This window comes from Channa argus, chromosome 3 (genome assembly GCF_033026475.1).
Source record: "Channa argus isolate prfri chromosome 3, Channa argus male v1.0, whole genome shotgun sequence".
NCBI lineage: Eukaryota > Metazoa > Chordata > Actinopteri > Anabantiformes > Channidae > Channa > Channa argus.
In genome coordinates, this window is record NC_090199.1 from 9,884,313 (window position 1) to 9,904,713 (window position 20,401).

Here is a 20,401-nt window from a genome sequence, read left to right on the forward strand (position 1 = left end):
TGCCTAAAAATCTAATTTTACCATTTCAATACATCAAAACATTTGCTAGTTTTTAATTCACAGCCTACATACATGTATCCAGTTTTGACTTTCGGCCTAAAGTTTTGTCAGAGAAATATTTGACAAGGTCAGATAAAAACATCATCATCCCAACTGTTAATGTATTGTGGTCATTCTTATTTAACTAGTTATCCTAAACTTTTAATATACTACTAAAAGAAAAGAAAAAATTCTACAATAATTAGTACAATCATTGACATGCAGTAAGCCTTGCTTAAGGGCCCTCAGATTTTGAGTGCTCTGAAGCAGCCAACAGCTTTGCCCAGTAAATCCAGCCTGGTCAAGACTAGATTCATGTCCGAAATCCCAAGATAAAACTCTCTCTCTCTCTCTCTCTCTCTCTCTCTCTCTCTCTCTCTCTCTCTCTCTCTCTCTCTCTCTCTCTCTCTCTCTCTCTCTCTCTCTCTCTCTCTCTCTCTCTCTCTCTATATATATATATATATATATATAACTCTGCGGGCTGAACTTTGATGCCCAGATTACTAGCCTTCATTTGTCTACTGAATTACAACTGAATTACTGAATTACATTAAACATAAACTGAAAACCATACGATTCTCGGACAAGTTCTGAGCATTTTTTGAATAGTTTTTTGTGACCGACTTTGGATAAACCGATATCGACCGAAGGTCAATGAAAAAATAATTATGCATCATGCTTGTGCATATAGATTTGGCAGAGCTGTGCCTCCTATTTTGACACAAATTACAGGAATCCGCACATGGGAATTCGAGGAACCTAATTTTATTGCCTGTTATTCTTGCAGAATAAGCGGAACTATTATTTTAAGAATTAAGTTCCGGAAAAAAAACGGCACGATAAAATAAGGGAACCGGAAGTCATATTATCTGTATGCCCGCCCCTTTTAAAGATTGGCATGTAAGCTAATGTTTGTTGTTGTTCACTTGCTCGTCAAAAACGTCGGAAGATCACAAGAAAATGGAATCAAAAGCGCCCGCGCTTTATACAGTGAGTACATGTATTTTAACGTTTACTGGTTGTCATGTCAACGATTAGCTTGTAAAGCTCAAAGTTAGTCACTTTCACAAACGTTAACGCTAGCAATTATCCTGGGAGCTAGCAGCCAGCCAAAGAATAGTTATTATTATAAACATCAAAAATGTAGCTATCGCCATTTACTTACAAATTTTTGTTGTATAACAACAGTTACGTGTTATCAATAACATAAGCCGCTCAAACAAGTACATTAGTGAATAACCTTATTTATCCCGTGATTTGACATGTGTTTCCTGTTAAATATAGAACGAAGATTATTGTGATGCAGATTGTAGTTTTTCTTTCTCTAAGATCCAGTGCATTTCAATGCATCATTTCAATTAGCGTTATGTCAAATCCTGAAGTTATTACTTGATGCTACAATACATTAACAGTTGTATCTAATTTTTTGCCTCTCTGTGTTTATCTGTATGGGATATAGTAGAAAAGTGCCTTTGCCATATTTTTCACCTTTTGAAAATGTATAGCCCCCAACAGTTTCTTGTTTATTTTATATATATTATATATGTTATATATACATTTATTTTTTTAGAAGTAACTTAAGCCCTAATGATTCTAAAAACAATATGTTTCTTAGTAAAATTATTGTACTTTTATCTTTATATTGATTGGTACAACAGCTTATCAGTACATCAATTTCAGCAATGAAATCAAATGCAACCCTACTTAATATAACATCAGTGCTAAACCATAACTTTATTACCCGTCTTACATCTCTCTTACATAAAAGTTGTAACTATCAGCTGGCAAAATAATATTGTTTTGGTTTCGACAGGCAGGCACCTCAATAGATTTGACACGGAGTATAGACGAAGACTCTCTGGTGGATGGACCTCTGATCTCTGCTGATGCCCTTCAGTCTGCCATCAGGAGAGAGTTTCAGACTGTACCAACACACTGCTTTGCTGGCGTGCTGTCTTTTTTGCATGTATGCTATGCACATATTTACACAACTGCACTGTAGTAATGAGATTGTTCCATAATATTTAAATCTGGGGTCAAACATGCTCCAGTATTTTCTACTTGGGAATCTCATTTATTTGTAATCTCAAAACTCTGAATGAAGTCACTAAAATCAATGCATTTTATTTGGATTTTACTCTGGGAAAGATACATAATCAGTTAACCAAATAAATACATGGCAGATTAGGAAATTAAGGAAATTAAGTATTAAAAGGTGTAACATGCACTGGACTGTGTTTAATCTCCCACTGGTTATGTTTCTCACTTTCACCACTTTCTTGTTCTTGTTTTCAGGTTCTGTATGTAGGATTATCACTGTGTGTGGCAATGCTGTGTGTGTTGAAATTTGGTCAGGAGGAGATGTGTGTGAGTGTGTTGGGTAACGTGCAAGGTGACAGTGCCATTGTGTTTGGGAAGGTGTCTTTATGGGTGCTGGTGCTGCTGTTCACTTGGTATGTGAAGCACCATCATAACCGAGCCAGAAGGAGAGGATACCTGCAGTTCTACAGAGGGATGCAGGGACTGAAAGACCTACCTTTCATATTACACTCTACAGGTACAGCTTACGCACATCATGAGGGAACATAAGGTAAATCCCAATTCCCTAATATGATCCGGTTCTTGCTTGACCTGGATGTCCTTCATTCCTCTATTTAGAATGCCTAGAGCGCTTATTCATGCTCAGTAGAAAGAGAAATTCTCTTTCTAGGCAAAAACACCCCTTTATTGAAAATTTGACACTCCAGGTATATATACTAGATATATTAAATTACAACATCATCATCATTTATTATCCTTCCTACAGAGGCAGACGGATAATTAAACCAGCCTACTTACAGCAACAAACATCTATGTGTTTTTAATTTATGTGAGTTAACTGTAAAAAGCAATTTAAGCAACTAGCTCCAAACCTCATATACGAGTTCATTTAAAATCCATAATAGAGGTTGGTTGTATCCACCAGGTGGCAGTAAAGCTAAAGGACAAATCTGTGTTTTTTTGCAGGTAATGTTTTGCTGTTACTCATTCTGGTTGCTGGATTATCACAGACTGTGCGCATCTACATGCTGCTTAGTGTCCTGGTCTTGGAGCTCCTGGTGGCACTCTCATGCCTGCTCTGGTACACAGGTAAACAAATATAATGATTTTAGTGTTGTATTATGTTGTTCTGTCAGACAAAATTGAAACTGCATTATTTCTGTAAACATGTATGTAGTTGATTACTTTTCTTAGTTAATCTTAATTCTGGCCCTCTCGAAATAAGGAAAATAATATGTGTATACAGCCGATCATAATATCCTTAATACAATCTCATCAAGCCACTCACCTACCTCCCAGGATACCCTTGCATCCACATATGCATCTCTTTTCCCAGACTGAAATGTGAATAAAAAGTATACATACTGTCTATTGAGGTATGTATAGTTTTTATTCAAATTTCAGTGTGAATTTCTGGGAAATTTTATCATTCAACTGAGCTCATAAAATTCCCCACAAAAAGACCAATTTTAAATTTCCTAGAAGGAACAACATTAACCAGTCAAGTTAGATTTATTTTTTTTAATCACAGTTTATCACCTTTCGGCTTATCCCGTGAGTTCAGGGTCACCACAGCGGATCATTGTCCGCATGATGATTTTAGACAGTTTTTATCCTTCCTGACGCAACCCTCTCCAATTTTTACCGGGCTTGGACCGACACTGCACAGCTGGGAATGGGAATGGGCTGTTTGGGGTTCAGTGTCTTGCCCAGAGACTCTTCAACATATAGCCGGGACTGGGCCACCGACCCTGTGGTCCGTGGACGACTGCCTTTTTTTGATCACAGTGTTGATCAGTATTAGTTGATCACCAGAGAATATTATTTAATATATTGACAGTTAATAAATCAAAACAATATTGAAAACAATATGGAAGATTAAAGTTAATAAAATAAGCTACAATACAAATGTAAAATGGTAATACTGCAATTGCCAATAAATGACATACTCGGATTGACACTCGGGGCCTGGTGGGCCAGTGCAGAAGGCCATAGGTTTCGAATCCCACCCCACCAGGTGCAGCCCCACCCAGGCACCAAGGGCCACCTTGGTGCCGGTCCTGAGCCCGAATAAAAATGGGAAGATTGCAGCAAGAAGGGCATCCGGCGTAAAATCAACGTGTGGCACCCTCTGAATGGAAAAGCCAAAGCCAAAGTTGATCTTTGGAGTAACAGTAAATCCAGCAGCAATGTAAAATTGTAGCACATGAGTACTATACAGGGTCCATTTCTTAACTTTGCTAGGCAAACTGTATGACTGAATTAAACCAGGCTAGTGGGGGGATTCTAGCAGTACAGTCATTGGTGATAAACGGAGAGACACACCCTACAGATTACATTACACACAAAAACACAAACTACCCCCCACTCTCTGTCTTAGCGCATTCGCATCACAATACCTGCCTTGCTCTTTACGGACTCGACAGCATGAAAATCAACTATTCAGCTCTGTGTCCTTCCTCCGTCCATCCCTCTCTGTCTCTGTGCAGATTGCCTGATTTCTTTTTTTGCTGACATGAACACCAAGCAAACTTTGTTTTAATGATACTCGCATATCTTTGTTTTATAATTTTTTATAATGTTCTTAATCAAATGAATTATTGTCTCCTTATGTTCAGGTAGCATTGTTAATTTGGCACCAAGCTGCAAAAACACACTGTGTGCCTGTACTTAATTTGCTGTGACTAAGTCACAGAAAAATAAAAAACCCTGAACAATACAAAAAGCTCATTTGTTTTCATAGTTTATCTGGTTGGCCCACCCATGTATGATGAAGCATCTGAATATGATTTTTTATTAGTATTTTCCATTGTTTTAAAAATGTCGAGACAAACAGATAGTTTGATAAACAGTTAGAAATGAGCAAATGATTGAAGTGCTGTGTGCAGCTGCTTCTCATTAGGAGCATTTATAATTAGCCTCAGCATGCTCACTGCACATGCTTCAGATAAATCAGGTGACACATGCTGAAAAGTTGTTCAAGCTCTGGTTGTCGTCATGTTGGCCGTTAAGATCTGCATGTAGTACCTCCTATTGTGGCAATCTTTTCAGACATTATTGGATGCTTTTCTAATGTATACCTTCTTATTTAGCATTCATAAGCACTTAACATAAATAAATAATATTGTAACATCATATTTTTACCTTTGAGCAGATATTAAAATGATCTGTAAGTGTTTACAGGGCTTGGCATTAAGCTTCTTAGACCATTCGCCTGAAATTTCCAAAATAAAGGATAAAGATAAGATGGATACAAAGACACATAAAATAATCACGGATTTGGGCAATTATGTTTTAATAATATACTAAACACTAACATTAAGTAGTAATTTTTAAAAAGCAACTGTGACTCAGCTGGTAGAAAGCGTCCAATAATATTAGTGTCATTAAAAGAAATATGAAGTGAACAGTGACTAGGGTTTTAGCTTTGAATCAACTACTGAATATGTCTTCAGATGTGAGTTTTTGTATTAAAAGTTAAAAATAAGTTAGTCATTTCAGTCACATTAATATAGCATTTGTTGGTGACTTTCTACCTTATCCTTAACAGGCGTATTGATCCAAATAATGAAATAATGAATTCACAGATATTATGTTTTGCTGCTTAAAACATTAATATTATGTCAAAGAGGGAAAGGGACCTGTCAATAATACATAATAAGATACATACAGAGAGCAGTGTTTTTCCACCCTAATTTGAATTAATTATTAAGTAATAGGGTCCTGTACCTGCAAAGATACCTGCAGGTAGCGCCCCTGCTTTGGATGTGCTTTCGGAAAAAAAGGTAAAATATTCCACTTTATAGTGATGTTTTAACAGTTGCAAAATTGACTCAAAATGAAATTAGGGATTTTCTGCATTTTAACCATTTAGAAATATGCAGTAAAATGTGTATTAAATGCCCATGTTGTGCAACAATGTGTGATTTGACTGATTTATTAAATTTTAACTACAATCGTGTTAATTGCAATATGTAATATTAACAATTCCATAACAAATTCTGAAAAATAAACAGTAAACAATTTGTATATTGCTCAGAATGTATGGTGAAGGCTAATAAGTGGCCACCTGTTTTCATCTGGAAAAGCTCTGTAAAGATGCCATATCAGAGGATATTGATATTGAACAGTCTGTATTGAAAGGAAATTTATATTAAAGGCAGCTGAAAGGCAAAGATTGGAGTTACAGATACCAGAAAGGCAAGAAGAGTAGATAAGAAGCATTAGGATTTAACCTAGCCAAAGGGTAGTCCTCAGCCCACTCCACCCGAAAACAGGGACACACACTCGCACACATTGTCCCCATGTTTATGGTGAGTGTGCAAGAGGGGGATCTCTGTTCGACTGTCGCATTCCTATTCAGATCAGTGCAGTCAGGCATGGCACAAACTGAGCGGCGCCTTGCAACGTAAACCTTTTCAAAGCATGAACACACACACACAAACACACTTAAATAATGCAGAGTCAAGGAAACCTCAGCAAAATCATGAAAACAACAACTTTGTTCTTAGAGGGGACAGATATAATGCCTGCAGCTATGAAGTCCATACAGGAAGGCCTCGTTCAACTTCTCTTTGAAGTGCATGCCGATTGTAAGTGCATGTGTGTGTGCCAGCGTGTGTGTGTCTTTGAGGTTTGCTGTATGTTTCTGCCTCTCTCATTTTAACATGAATGCTCTCTCCTCTATAGACCTCCATGCACATCAAAGCCACGTCTTTGCCTTCAAAGACTTAACTTAGAATACATCTCTCTCCTCTGCCTGGCCAGAACTTAGTGTAAGCACTGCAGGGCACAGAGATCACACACACACACGCACACACACAGAGATAAAGATTCCTACAAGGTACCTCTATCACACACAAACCCCATGTGCTGTATTACTATATCATAATACATTCAAACACCTGGTTGTTGGAAATCAGTAACACTGTATAATTCTGCAAGTGATAAAAGATACAGTATGTACAGTATCATTTTCAGGATACCTGTCACATAATTATCACCATATTTAGTTGTTAATTATGTTTAGATGTATTGTTAAGAAATGCTAAATCAAATGTATCCCTCTGTTAATTCTCCTACTAACAAATCATAGACTTTAACCTTTTTTGTAAAATTTATTTAGATATTGCAACCCTAAGCCACAATATGTCAAAAGAATGACACATTTGAAGCAAATAAACAAAAGGTCCAGGGCACAATCAGTCAAAGACATTAGCTCAGAAAGTGCTTTAAAGATTTATAATCAGTTATAATCACTTGTGTTTGAAATTGCATTATAAGTCTGTTTTATCATTTAGCAAATGAACAGCTTTAAGAGGAAAAATCCTCTTAAAACTGTAAAAATCTAATTAAGGGTAACTTAGCAGGAGAGCTGGAGATTTACTGCTATACTTCCCTTAAATTGATTTAATTGGATAAACAACCATTACGTAGAAGTAGACTTTGGTATAGCGTGGAAAAAAGAGAAATGGGGGGGGGGGAATCTGGCAAATGAAAAACAAATGCAGACTGAATTAAAAACAATGTTAGGCTGCATCTGCCTAAAGTTTTTTAACTTTTCCCCTGTGTGTTGACCCTCTGTACAGACTGCAAAAGGGTTTTCTTCCTGAAAACTGAGCTTCATGAGGGTGTAAATCTGGAATGATGTATTGGTCACCAAACAGCAGTGGCCACACTGCAGCATTTCACTCTTAAAGCAGTCGGACTTAATGGTCTGTCCAGAAAAAGAGAGTCAGATAGTGTTCTTTGCTTATCTTTTTATTAAGCACTACCTCCAAACATTTAGTGAATTTCATCTTCTTGGTACTACATTGCATGGAGTATAAACAAAACTAGTTTTTGTGACCGGTTTGTTTGTCAGTCCTGTAGGCTCAATAAAAGAATTACATGTTTGGGAGCTGTAACATAAATAGAGACAACTGCAGAAACACATGGGCACATCTTCACATTTTGGCAAAAGAACTGTGTTTTAGGGTAAAGCTGATGTAACTGTGGACGTGTTGCTTTAAAATTTGTATGTGCCAAATATATTGTAGGATTTGTTATAAACTGGTTTGTCTAACAATGGCTAAGAGGGTTATATGTGGAATTATTAATTAATAATTATAATTGTGGTTATCTTGGCTCGAACATAGTCAATTCAGGTGTAACCTGATGCCATTCCCAGCTCAGACTCCAGGTTCAGAAGTAATCAGAGAGGGGTATCAGTGTCGGGGTTGTGGCGCCTCCTTAGCAGTTCACACCAACAGCTGTTAGTGTTTTTACATGTGAAAGATGTAATGTACCCAGTTAATGTCAGAGCACCTTTAAAACTTTTTGCAAGCTTTGTTCATTGTGTGAATTACAATAACTAACTGTGGAAAAAGTAATTATTGACATTTTTCTTAGTTTTTCATATGCAAAGGTTTATTACTTATACAAAATGTGGTCTTTTTCTTTTTGTATGCTTTGGAATTTCTAAATGTGCTAAACCTTTTGTCACGTCGGCATGTCACACAATGTTTTCAGTAGACTGTGGACACTTTGAACTGAATGTTGTACACACTCTGCAGTTTGAGTGGTGCATTTGTGGCTTATATGTGTCACCATTAGCTGTTAGCACCTCCCCAGCTTCACTGTTATCACCTGGAAATGTGCATTTGTGGATGGGTGATTGAAGCTTCTCAGATGTGAGTAGACCAGGTCTGAGCACTGTCTGTCCAAGAGTGTGAGTTTCTTACAGGGATGTGTGAAAATTGTCACTTCTCTTACAGTGCTGCAATCATCCTTCCATCCTGTTTTTCGCCTTGCTATAATACACTGAACTTTGGGTTTCATGAAAACATCCTGACCTCAACCTCACAATTTTCTGTATACTTTGCAATTTAGAAACTTAACAAAGCCTGTTTATTTAGACACTTATCCTCAGCTGACTGTTGCAAAGCCCCACTGTCATTTCTGTAGCTTTGTAAAGTCTTTTGCTAAAAACAGAGTAAACACAACCTAATTAACAAACATACAATAATCGACATTACATGACACAGCAGTGCTATACTACAAAGTACTGAGATGTGTATACACTGTTAATTAAGAAACAAAGACACAACAGAGACTAAATTATATAAAAACAACTAAAACAGAAAAAACAAATTGAATTGAACAAGTTTGTCTTTTAATAAATGTGTTTTTTTTTATCAAAAACCCTAATAAGATGGACCATTTTCCCCCCCAAAAATGAATAATTGTCACAATACCTGGTTGCCATATGCCCTTCCCAAATAAATTTAAAATGTTAAACAAAGTCCACATATGAGTTTGTTTTTGTATTACCTTATAAATGCAGCTTTATTTAATGTTTGTTCTTTATGTTTTTTTAATTATATTCAGAAAAAGGCAGGTGGAATATAATCAATCAAATCAATATTAGCTTAACAGTTTTTTATTATTAATTTCACATAAATCTATTACCATAATTGGTCAATGTGCAGCTGTAAATGTATTATTTTGTTGTGCTAATGAGGTGCATCTTGCAGATCGTAACACATAATCTACAGACATTTAACCCCAATAATATATAGTATAATATTGTAAAGTTATTACATATTTTTTATGTTATTAGGAAAAAGTAGGTGAGAGACAAATTATGTCAGTATGGTTTGTACATATAACATGTAACCTATAATGTCAGGAAATGTGGGGAAATCGTTGTATTCATTGTTGTAATTATTTAATAGCAATTTTCTTTTTGTTGTTCCCTTGTTGTAACTTATGTTCTTCTTCTCTCCACCATTTCTCTGCCTCCCTGGAATATCTTTCTCTCACACATTCTAGCTTGCTGTTGTTTTATTTACACACAAACACTCAGATTCAGAACCTAATCATGCAGGAATGTGCAGAATTTCTTGGGGTTGTGTGTCAGTGTGGATGCTGAAATGCTGCACTGATGCAAAGCAAAGACAATATCCTCCGACTAATTACAATCAGCCTTATCAATACTCCTCCCCCTGCCATTCTTCACTCACAACACAGCCCTATCTTGATTCAGACAGTGTCAACATTTCCCATATTGTAGGTCGAGCTTTTCTTGTGACTGGGTCTATTTTTTCCACACCCACACCTTGCTGCTAACCCCACCCCTTGTGTAAAGTGATGTGTATGTTTAGGGTGTGAGAATTAGAGGTTTGAGTGCAGGATATGGCAGCCCATAAGAACTAAGTGCAGGATATAACAGCCTATATGTGTTTAGAAGACGGAGAGTAATGGAAAACAGTAAAAAACAAATGTGTGCAGGTCCCCACCTGAGTGATTAACATTTGTAGGAAAGCTCTCACTGCTCAATAATGACTAGGTATTTTCGTGCAGCTGTTTGAAGGTGTTTATTTGTGTTTCTAGTCAAGGTGATGCGGTTCAACAGAGAGCGAGCTGCACCAGATGTGAGCCAAGAAGATCACTTGCAAAACTACAGCATCACAAGTCTGCCGACAGAGACAGGTTTCAGGTATTCAGATTTTACCATCTTTTATCAGACATGCATCATGTCACATATAAGCTTTGAATTTTATGTTTTGTTTTTGTTTCACATTAAATGTGGGTCTTGTAGTCAGTTTGCACTTTATTTATCCCTCATGCACATGCAAACAGATTTTAGAATTATTTAGTTTAGTAAGCCATGTTTTAGGTCCATTCTTTTTTTTTCTCTAATGTTAATAATGAGGGAGAAAAACATTTCCCTTCTTAAATTTTCAGCTCTTCTCTATGCAATTACTCAAACTATGATTATCTAATGATTTTTTTATTACACAGCACATATAAAAGGCCACTTAGTCCAGACATAACACCATGGACAATGATGATTTTGGCAGTGGCTTACTTTGACATGTACTACCTACCTAAACATTGTTGCTGGCAAAGTAAGCCCCTTCACTTCACAGGGGAAAATATTTCAGTGGCCTTTTTCAGCAGGAAAATGTGCTATGTCACACTGCAAAAAAAGTTTAGGAATGGTTTGAGGAACAATGGTTTGAGGCAAGTTCACGGTGTTGACTAGGCTTCCAAACCCTCTAGATCTTAATCCAGCCAAGTATATGTGAGATGTGCTGGAAAAACTGGTCAGATCCATGGAGGCCCCTACTTGCAATTCAGGTCTTCAAGGATCTGTTACTGACGGCTTGGTGGCAGATACCACAGCATACATTCAGAAGCCTAGTGGAGCCCATGCTTCAACAGATCAGGGCTTTTAGGTTGGCAAAACAGAAAACTACTCAATAATAGGTGGTCATTATGTCATGGCTGATCAGTCATATATGGTATAGGCATATGACGGATCAAAACAACTAAAGAACATCATGAAACTTATGTCCTGTTTTTCATGTGTCACAGAGAGGGTTCGAATCTGGAGGAAGTGGTTGAGAAACAGGCTGACCTAATAGAGTACCTAAAACAGCACAACACCTTACTGAGCAAGAGGCTGCTCAATCTCACCGCCCAGCACTGACCACAGTCTGGACGACTCCTCTGTTCTAGGCAACCAACACTCTCTCTGGAGAAGACGGCACTCAAGAGGATAAGCCTGCTAATTTTACCACTGACAGGGGTTCAGTGATTTAAAAGAAAGCACTGAAATGGCAGATCCACAGGATTAAAGACTAAAGTGAGCAAATGCACCTGTACGCACAAATGGGGCAGCTTCTGTGTGAGGTGTCCCTACCTCAGATGGACAGATAACACAGGAGAACATGAGCTGAAAGTGGAGGACAGTTAAAGAGGCAAAGTGGAGGAGGAGAGTCATGGGTCACAGATCAGAGGTGAGGGGTTTTTATCACTCTTTTATGACCCCCAGTGACCCATGTATGATGCCACTTGTGTTAGTGTGAGAGAAACAAAAGTGTTGGAATAGTTTTATAGATGTGCACTGAAAGAGCAGGGGGGGAAGGTTACCATTTATTAATGTCAAATGAGATAAGATAACACTGTAAATTGTACTATTTTTACCATTTAAATTTGTATATAAATGTAAGTTTTGTGATTTTTTTTTTTTTTTCAATTTGTGTATTTGTGTTTAGATTCCAATAAATATCTATTAATCATGTTTTTTTTATTTCATTTACGCTCAAGAATGAGAAGCCATGATTCTTTAGTCAAGCATGTAGTAGTGAACTGGCTACTTTTTTGAGTTGTAAGTGTTTGTCCTTTGTAATGTGTTGTAAAAGCTTAAGGAATTGCCCAAAACAATACAAGTAGTGTTAATGCCTTTTGTCACCTCACCTTCTCTGTGTTAATTTCAGCAGCCACGGGAATCTACGTTAGCAAAATATCAATGTTGTCATTCCAGCCCTCTGTTTGTTCCCCGTTGTGATTCCTTTATGTTCCAGCGTCCATAACCCCGCAGGGAACAAAACATTTACGACTTCTTTCTCATGTGGCTTCAGCTGGTAGTTGTCTACTGTACTGAAGGTATCGGTATCTCTATTTGAGCTTATAGAGGTTGTTTCTTAAATTTAAATAAGGTCTGCCTTAAATCCAGTATTTTAAAATACCAGTCAGCTGCTATTATTAAGGTTGGCTCATTTACTTGAACGTATGAACTGTGACTTTAATGCACAGAGAATCACATGAAGTCAACACGAAATAATAGAGTTCTATGTGTTTATTAGAAAGGTAAAAATGAAATTGAATAAACATTTGAAGTGCATACATGCATAATAAACATTTTGTATGGATGCTGTTCATCATAGCTGCAGTCACTAAGATGTTTCCAGCTCTTTGGTCCTTTTCTTTTCGTTTGAGCATCTAAAACTGCTGTTTTCGCCCCCTCCTCCTTGTCTGTTACAGTAATGAAAGTTTTACTGGGTTGAAAAGACAAGGTAGGGCGGTGCGGGCAACTGTACAAGCCCAGTTCTGCGGCCACCAACGTGCCATACAGGTAACATTTCACGGGTTATATTTTCACTTGTTCTTTGTTTAGAATGAAAGGTCAGTCATCCACAAGATGAAGTTTCTTGTAGCATTTTTGTAGATTGTGTGTATGCACTGCTACATTTACATGTTAGTCTCTGGATGGTGTCCTTGTAGCATTCCATTTATTTTTTCCTCTCCACTTTAGTCTGTGTCTTGGGACTGCCATCCATCCATGGTGTTTGTGCCACACATGTTTATAGTTCACTCCTTGGGTCAACCTCATTCTTGTGTATTGACCTTTAAAGAAAAGAAAAAAACAGCTTTTAGTGAGAGTAAGACAATGCAGCTTAAGTACATGTACAGGAATCACAATTAAACGAGAACTCTCCCCAGCTCTTTATAGTTAGTAAGATTTACGTCCTAAACCCTTCCACCCTGTCTCCTCCATGAACACACACCTCTGCCACTAATCACACACACTTCCTTAACTACCACCTGCCAGCTCTGTGGCTTGTTTTTTTTTTCCCCTTTTTGTGAGGGGTGGGTGTGTTTCATATATCACGCATCGCAGCTCATATCCTCCTTTATAGATAGAAACACATGTATGACTGCACCTCTTACCTTAGGGGAAGGGTACTCTGGAGTGCAGGGGTAGGCAGCGTCTGTGTGGGCAGTGGTGTCTGTGGTATTTTCTTCTTAGGTTCAGGAAATCTGGGGGAGGAAGAGTTTTAGTTGTAATACACTGAATTGTGACAGGAGATGCACAGTATGTATTGTATTGCACTACAAGTAGGCAGACTATCTGCTTATTAAATGTAGTTTAAGGTGTAAAAGTCATCCTTAAGAGTTATTTAGGCCTGCCAGTGGACCCCTGAGATCCCCTGACAGGCCTAATTACTCCCAAATGGAGGAGATTAAAGTTTGGCACAGGCTTTTTAACACCCAAAAGCTTAAATAATAAAAATCTTTTCAAAGGTGACAGTTTTCAAAGTTAGTGCAATTTAGAGTCTTAACAAAGCCTGTTTATTAAGCCACTTATCCTCAGCTGACTGTTGCAAAGCCCCACTTTCATGAATTTTATTGTTTGGACTCATTTGCCAACAGCAGGGAGACCCCTTCTAATAAACTGGGACCCAGACCTAACACATGATTATTTTTAAACGTCCCTAATAAATCCACTTTGACTCCTGCAGTTCACAGACCTCTAGCCAAGCCCAGGAAGAGATAAACTGGCAGATGACTTTATGACTCCCACTCCTCCTCTCTACCCCCCAAGTACCTCTGCAAAAAAAAATGCTCCTCACGCCTGAAGGCATAGGCTTCTTTACACTTGGCTCTGCAGCTTCATGTCATGTTAATAAAGCTCGGGTATTTGCATGGCGTTTTAACACCATGACTAACAAAGGCGCGCAGGAGTCCCTTCCAAACGGGGACAATGGGACTCACTGGGGTCGCTGTGCGATCCCCGGCGGCTCTCCGCTCCCCTCCCCTCTCCTCCTCCTCCTCCCCACACCAGCTTTCCCCCACCGCCCCCAATCATTACATGAACTTAATCACGTCGCAAAGCCTCAGCTTCTTATCAACCTCTATTTGTCTCGACCGCAAAGCCGAGGAGCAAATTTGCGCAAAACTGCACCTGCCGCAACAGCCAGGAGCAACATTTTGTGGATTAGTTTTTCAGACCGCAGGTTTACAATCAGACTAAAGTTACAAATTACTAAAGTTATACATCCAAACCTAATAAGACACGCTGGCGTTACTAATACAGAGTTGCATTTCTGCAATGGCAGAAAACGTCCGTTTATATTTAGCAGCAACGCTACCATGAAGTTATTCCACATGAAATAATGTTTACTCTCTTAAGACATGGCGCACTTGTATGAGAACACCGCATACACTCTTTGGTTCCATGAATTGTTTCGTTTGATCTATTTGCACCTAATATAACACCCATTTGCTGACACTTTCGATACTAAACATGGACATACGTATTTATTATAAGGCTATGACACTAACAGCCCATCCCCATCCCAAGCCGAGCAGTGCCGGTCCCAAGCACTCAGGGAGGGCTGCGTCAGGAAGGGCATCCGGTGTAAGAACTGTGGACATGCGGACAATGATCCGCTGTGGCGACCCTGAACTCACGGGATAAGCCAAAAAGACTTGAACGCAGCGTATGTTGTTTTAGCCGAATCTTGATTTACCGCTATTTTCTCCTTGTGGATTATTATTGTGCTTTGTTATATTTAAAATCTTAACGGAAGAGTCTAAGTAGGCTTAACTTTCTTGCGCGTTCTCTAGACTTCCCTCTATTTTTATTTTATTTTTTACGATTTGAAATAATTGTAGCCATTTGCTCAAACCATGGTTGTTAGCAAGAATTAATGTACTTAAGAACATGTACTGTTGCTATGGTTACATGCGTAGTGATTCAGAACCCCTGTTTGATCTGGTCTTTTTTTTTCTTCCAAGAAAAAATTGCTTTGGTTTGCAACAAATACTCTGCTCCAAAAGAAAGTACAAGTGGTGTTGTGATGCTTACCTGGCCTGTGAGAGAAGATGGGTGCTGCAGCAGCTGCAAGCAGCAAGAGCACGTAGAGCAGGTTGAAGACCCTCATGGCTGGGTGGCAGTCAAACTCTGAAGAACGTAGGTAATGCTTACTTTCCAAAGGTTTGGAGAATCCCTCTGGCTGTGATTAGAGCTGGACTGATGATGCCCAGGGTGATTCAGTGGTCTCTTCTCTTCTTTTTCAGTCCAGCCAAAAGGCCCACCATGGGGAGAATCCAGCACGCTTAAGAACCTCTTTTCTCAGGGTAATCAGTATGTGCCTGAGGAATGTGGGCGTCCAGAGTGTTTGTGTGTCCAGTGAGAGTGTGATTGTCTCTGTGTCCGAGAGCAAAGTGACAAAGGTGCTTCTCCCCCCATCTCCTTTATACAGGCTTTTAGAGGGAGGAGGGAGTATGGAGGGGGTGTAGCTCCCACAGAACCCCCCCCCCCCACCTCAACCCCTGACACACACACTTCAGCAGTGCACATATTGACCCCACATGTAGAGTGTAATTCAAATGACAGGAAGCCCCCTCCTTTCCTCCAACTGTCCCTTGCACACATACCCTGTCCCTCTGCATATTGCATTTTGTGAGTGCGTGGGTAGATTTGTGTTTCAAGAGAGTAGAAGAAGCAGGCAGAGTTGATTTATTACCCATATTATTAGAGCAAAGAATAAAGAAGCTGTAGTTGAAAGAAGCAGGTACTTCAAGAGTCAGGATCCCCAGCTAACCCCTAACCCCCGCGCTGAGGAGGACACACATCTGGGCCTTCTAGGGGACGCTGGTAGAGGAGGTGTTTGCACTGAGCAGCTCAGGGCAGGGGACTTGATTGAGTTAAATCCAGAGATGCACCAGACTAACGATAGCCTGGCTGTCTGTCTGTGCCTCTGTCTGCTGCCTTAGTCTGTCTGCATGTGTCTGTCTTTGTTTTGTTGTTGTTTGGTTGCTAGATTTTATCAGTGAATAAAACTGAATTTCTTTAGTTTTTATCTTAGTTTCCTTTATCTTTTCAGCACTTTCTCTTATACCGTGTGTTGCACTTTTTTTGGAACCGACTGAAAAATCTTTGCTACACTGATTATTTGACACTGTCAAGTAGTGAAAGATAGTGAAAGATACTGATTAGATTTGCTGGTTTGTTGAACAACTGTGCTCTTTTGGTGCCAAGTCTAGCAGTTCAAAGTATCTAAATTTGTCAAATATTATACCATTGGGTGCAAAGGTTAATTTAAAATGGGAAAATGAGTTTAATAATCAACATATCATTTCATCAACAAATTATTTGATGCACACAGCTAGTTTAAAAGTTTCTTAATCGAAAATTAAAGTACATTTTTAATTAAGTTATCAAGGGTGATGCAAACATTTGTACTGATATAATTTTTAAAAAAATTGACTATAACCTTTTTTCACTTTACCGTTTTTGTTACTTCTGAAGACCTTGTAATACACATACTTTTTACTATTCTTATTATTTACATAACTAGCATAACACTACACATTCAGCTAGTACAAATGTATGACAGTTTTACAGTAGGGTATTACAAGTGTATTTGACCCAGAAAGTCTTGTTTTCATAATATCAAAATGTTCAAACTAAACTGAGCCATGCAGGTTGTCACTTGTTGCATTCTAGAGAATTTGTTCTGCAGTAGATAACTCATTTTACTTGGCATTAGCTTTGGAGTTGCCGGTGGCTTTGCGAAGTGTGGGGACTCATTAGCGTGTCTGCTTACAGCCGTCTCTGTGGACTCAGACTCTCCATTCAGCACCCAGCTAATGAATTAACACATTAAGATGAAATGTCAGCCATTACATGTGAATGAGGATTAGAGAAGCAGCAGGACACTAATGGACCACAGGGCTCAAAATAGACTTTGAACAAGCATCTGCGCCGTCAGCTCTCCTTAAACCGGAAAACTAGTAAAAAAAAAAACAGAGTCACGTCCGTTTGTGGGGTTTATTGTGGTGTGCCTGTGTTAGTGTTATTATGTCTGTAGAAAGGTTGCTTTTATTGCTTTATTGTGTTTGCAAAAATGTTGCTTGAAATGAGACGGATTCCTCATAGATTTTGTCTTGTACAAACACACACATTCAATACATCTTCATCCTGCTGCAAACACTCAGCTGTGGTATGTAGTTTTTGTCTCTGGCAAGCTGTACTTTGCATATCAGCTCCCTTTGTCTTTTAAAAAACTTTAATTTTCCCTTTTTGAATATGCTAATGCAGTTTCAATTGTCATTCAGAGCCACCTGGTATCCACTGCCCACAACTGCTGCCAAATCTCAGTTCTCTCTGTCTGCGTGCCTTTCTATTTGCCCTTCAAAACAGGGTATTCTCCCCACCAGGTTTTCTGTGTGACTGATTAGAGCGTGCTGTAATATTTGCTCTTCCTGGGGATTATACAACTTTACAGGGATTACCCAGCCTGCACAAACACTCCCCTACTAGAGAGAGAGACACACACACACACACAAACACACACAGGGAACCTCTCATTAAACAGGGCTGCACTCCATAGTTGAACCTCACTCCACTGTTAAAGGTAAAGCTTTGGTGTATGATAATTAACATCAAGTACCTCAACCTGTGTGCTTGTTTGCTACAAAACAAAATGTCCCTGCCAATTTTTTGTAAAACAATTGAACTAAAATGGCGTTTCAGCTAAAAATAGAGCCCGAGGTGACAAAACCCCTAAGATGCTCAGTTTATAGTGACAGTGATTTTTAGTCTATGGTGATATAAAATATAGACAAGCAGCAAATCCTTACACTGCAGAAGCTATAGTGTTGATTAAAAACATTTAAAATTAATTATCAATGTCTGAATTACTGAAAGCTCAGTTAAATACTATATAGTTTACTCTTTAATTTTATTGATTTTATATTGTTATTCGAATTTTAGTCTATTTCTAAATTCTTTTCAGACATATACATTTGACAGCTAACATGGAAAAGGGTTTAGAGAAGAAAATCATTCCTTATGTGATTTATGTGATTTCACTTATATGTGCAGCTCAGTTGGTAAGGCAGTTGTCCACAGACCACAGCGTCAGTGGTTCGATCCCTAGTTACGGCTATCTCTGGGCAAGACACTGAACCCCTAACAGGCCCTTCCCATCCCCAGCTGTGCAGTGCCGGTCATCCAGCGTAAAAACTTTGCCAAATCAACATGCGGACAATGATCCACTGTGGCGACCCTGAACTCACAGGATAAGCCGAAAGGACAAAAAAAAAACTAAGAAAACAAACTGATATCTGTTGTTCAGTCAATATGACTAAACATGGTGCTCCACAATTTGCAGTGTTGCTCTGTTATGCATGTTAAAAACCAACCAAATTATTGATAATAAAAAGAATAACTAGTTGTAATATAAAATTACATATTGAGAGAGATTTAATTTATAACTATTACATCACACTTCAACAAATCTGACCTTTTATGACCCCCATCTCGTGTATGAAAATATCTATTTGTCTTCCCCGTAATGGGTTTGTGTTTGTTGAGTAGTTGGACAAACAGTATTTGTAGTGATGTTTCGCTGTTTCAAGACCTCAGCTATTACTTTTTGTGAGTACAATGTTAAAACAACTAACTACTCTAGCTAAGAAAATCAAAGTTGAGTTGACTTTATACAGTCACTGAAGAAGATAAAAATGAGAGTGAGAGAAAGAGTAGCAGAGACATTATGTGCCATGCCGTCTGAATGTTTTGGGATATGTAGGGGTGTTGTTTGCGATCTGATGGGTCAGGTGATTGTCCATCGTTAGAGTCATTGTGTGTCTGTTGTCATGCCAAACGTTATCAAGCGTTAATGAGACCCGAGGCCCAGCAGAGCTTAATGACTCTTAAGACCCCTTATCTTCAAATGCCCAATACAGACTCCAATGGATCCATATACACATGAACAGCACCGAATACCCAATACACGAATCATCTGGACACATCACACAACACAAATTAACCGAGTGCTTTTTGTTTTCTCTCCTGTAGTTCAGTGAAGACAAAGATCTAAATAACAGCATAACAGTATATTTTTGGCTTTATTTTTGTTTTTCAGGAGCTCCTCTTCCCCCCCCACCCCCGTCTGTGTTGGCATCCAGACAACTGACTGTGGAGAAATGACGGAGGGCTAAGGGGTTAAGGGGCAAACTCAACAGGGAGCGGCCTCTACCACCACAGGATATCACTCTACCAGGGCTTCAGAGGCCAAAAGTCACTGGGTTTGTAAAATCCCAACCCAGACACGCCGGCTACTTTGGACTAGCAAACCCAGGATGTGGTTTGATATTAGCACTGCAATACAGATCTGTCTGACATACACATTAGTAGATACAGAAAATGGAGCTTATCCCAGCTGTTATTGGGCACAGGGTACACCCTGGACCGGTCGCCAGTTTATCTCACGGCCAACATTTTTTACTCACAGGCAAAGTTAGCATCACCAATTAACCTAACAGGCATGTCTTTGGACTGTGGGAGGAAACCGGAGAAAACCCAGCACAGGGAGAACATGCAAACTCCACACAGAAAAGCCACGGCCAGCCAGGGATGTGAACTCGTGACCTTCAAGCTGTAAACCACTCCACCACTGTGGTGCCCTGTTGATGTTGTTGTTGTAGAAAGTTCAGTTGAGTTTTGGAATTGGGAGCTTTGCAGATTAAATTTAATCTTCAAAGAAATTGTCACTTGCATATTAGCCTTTTTAAATCATAGATTATACATGGCTTTGCAACAGAAATTAACCATCAAAAATGAGAAGACGTCAGATTTTTATAACTGTAAAAAAATCCCCAGACAAAAGAAAAGTCTGGAATTGCCCTAGTTACTACCTTACTGTGTTTTATTATTTTGTCCACCTCATTTACATAATGTAAACTAAGCTATACAACA

At 38.7% G+C, this 20,401-nt stretch overlaps 1 protein-coding gene and 1 long non-coding RNA gene across 2 annotated transcripts; both read left to right on the top strand.

Moving 5' to 3' along the window:
- Window positions 1-899: 899 nt before the first annotated feature.
- On the top strand, window positions 900-12,148 carry tmem192 (transmembrane protein 192). Its single transcript, XM_067498951.1, has 6 exons — window positions 900-1,029; window positions 1,853-2,005; window positions 2,335-2,596; window positions 3,046-3,168; window positions 10,453-10,558; window positions 11,440-12,148. Exons 1-6 carry the CDS (start codon window positions 1,000-1,002, stop codon window positions 11,552-11,554), a joined length of 789 nt encoding a protein of 262 aa, XP_067355052.1. The 5' UTR covers window positions 900-999; the 3' UTR covers window positions 11,555-12,148.
- A 1,530-nt stretch (window positions 12,149-13,678) lies between these two features.
- LOC137124201 (uncharacterized) lies at window positions 13,679-19,704 on the top strand. The gene is made up of 4 exons (XR_010913927.1): window positions 13,679-15,131; window positions 15,430-15,604; window positions 15,712-15,771; window positions 19,569-19,704. It is a non-coding gene; the product is annotated as an uncharacterized lncRNA (long non-coding RNA).
- Window positions 19,705-20,401: the final 697 nt, after the last annotated feature.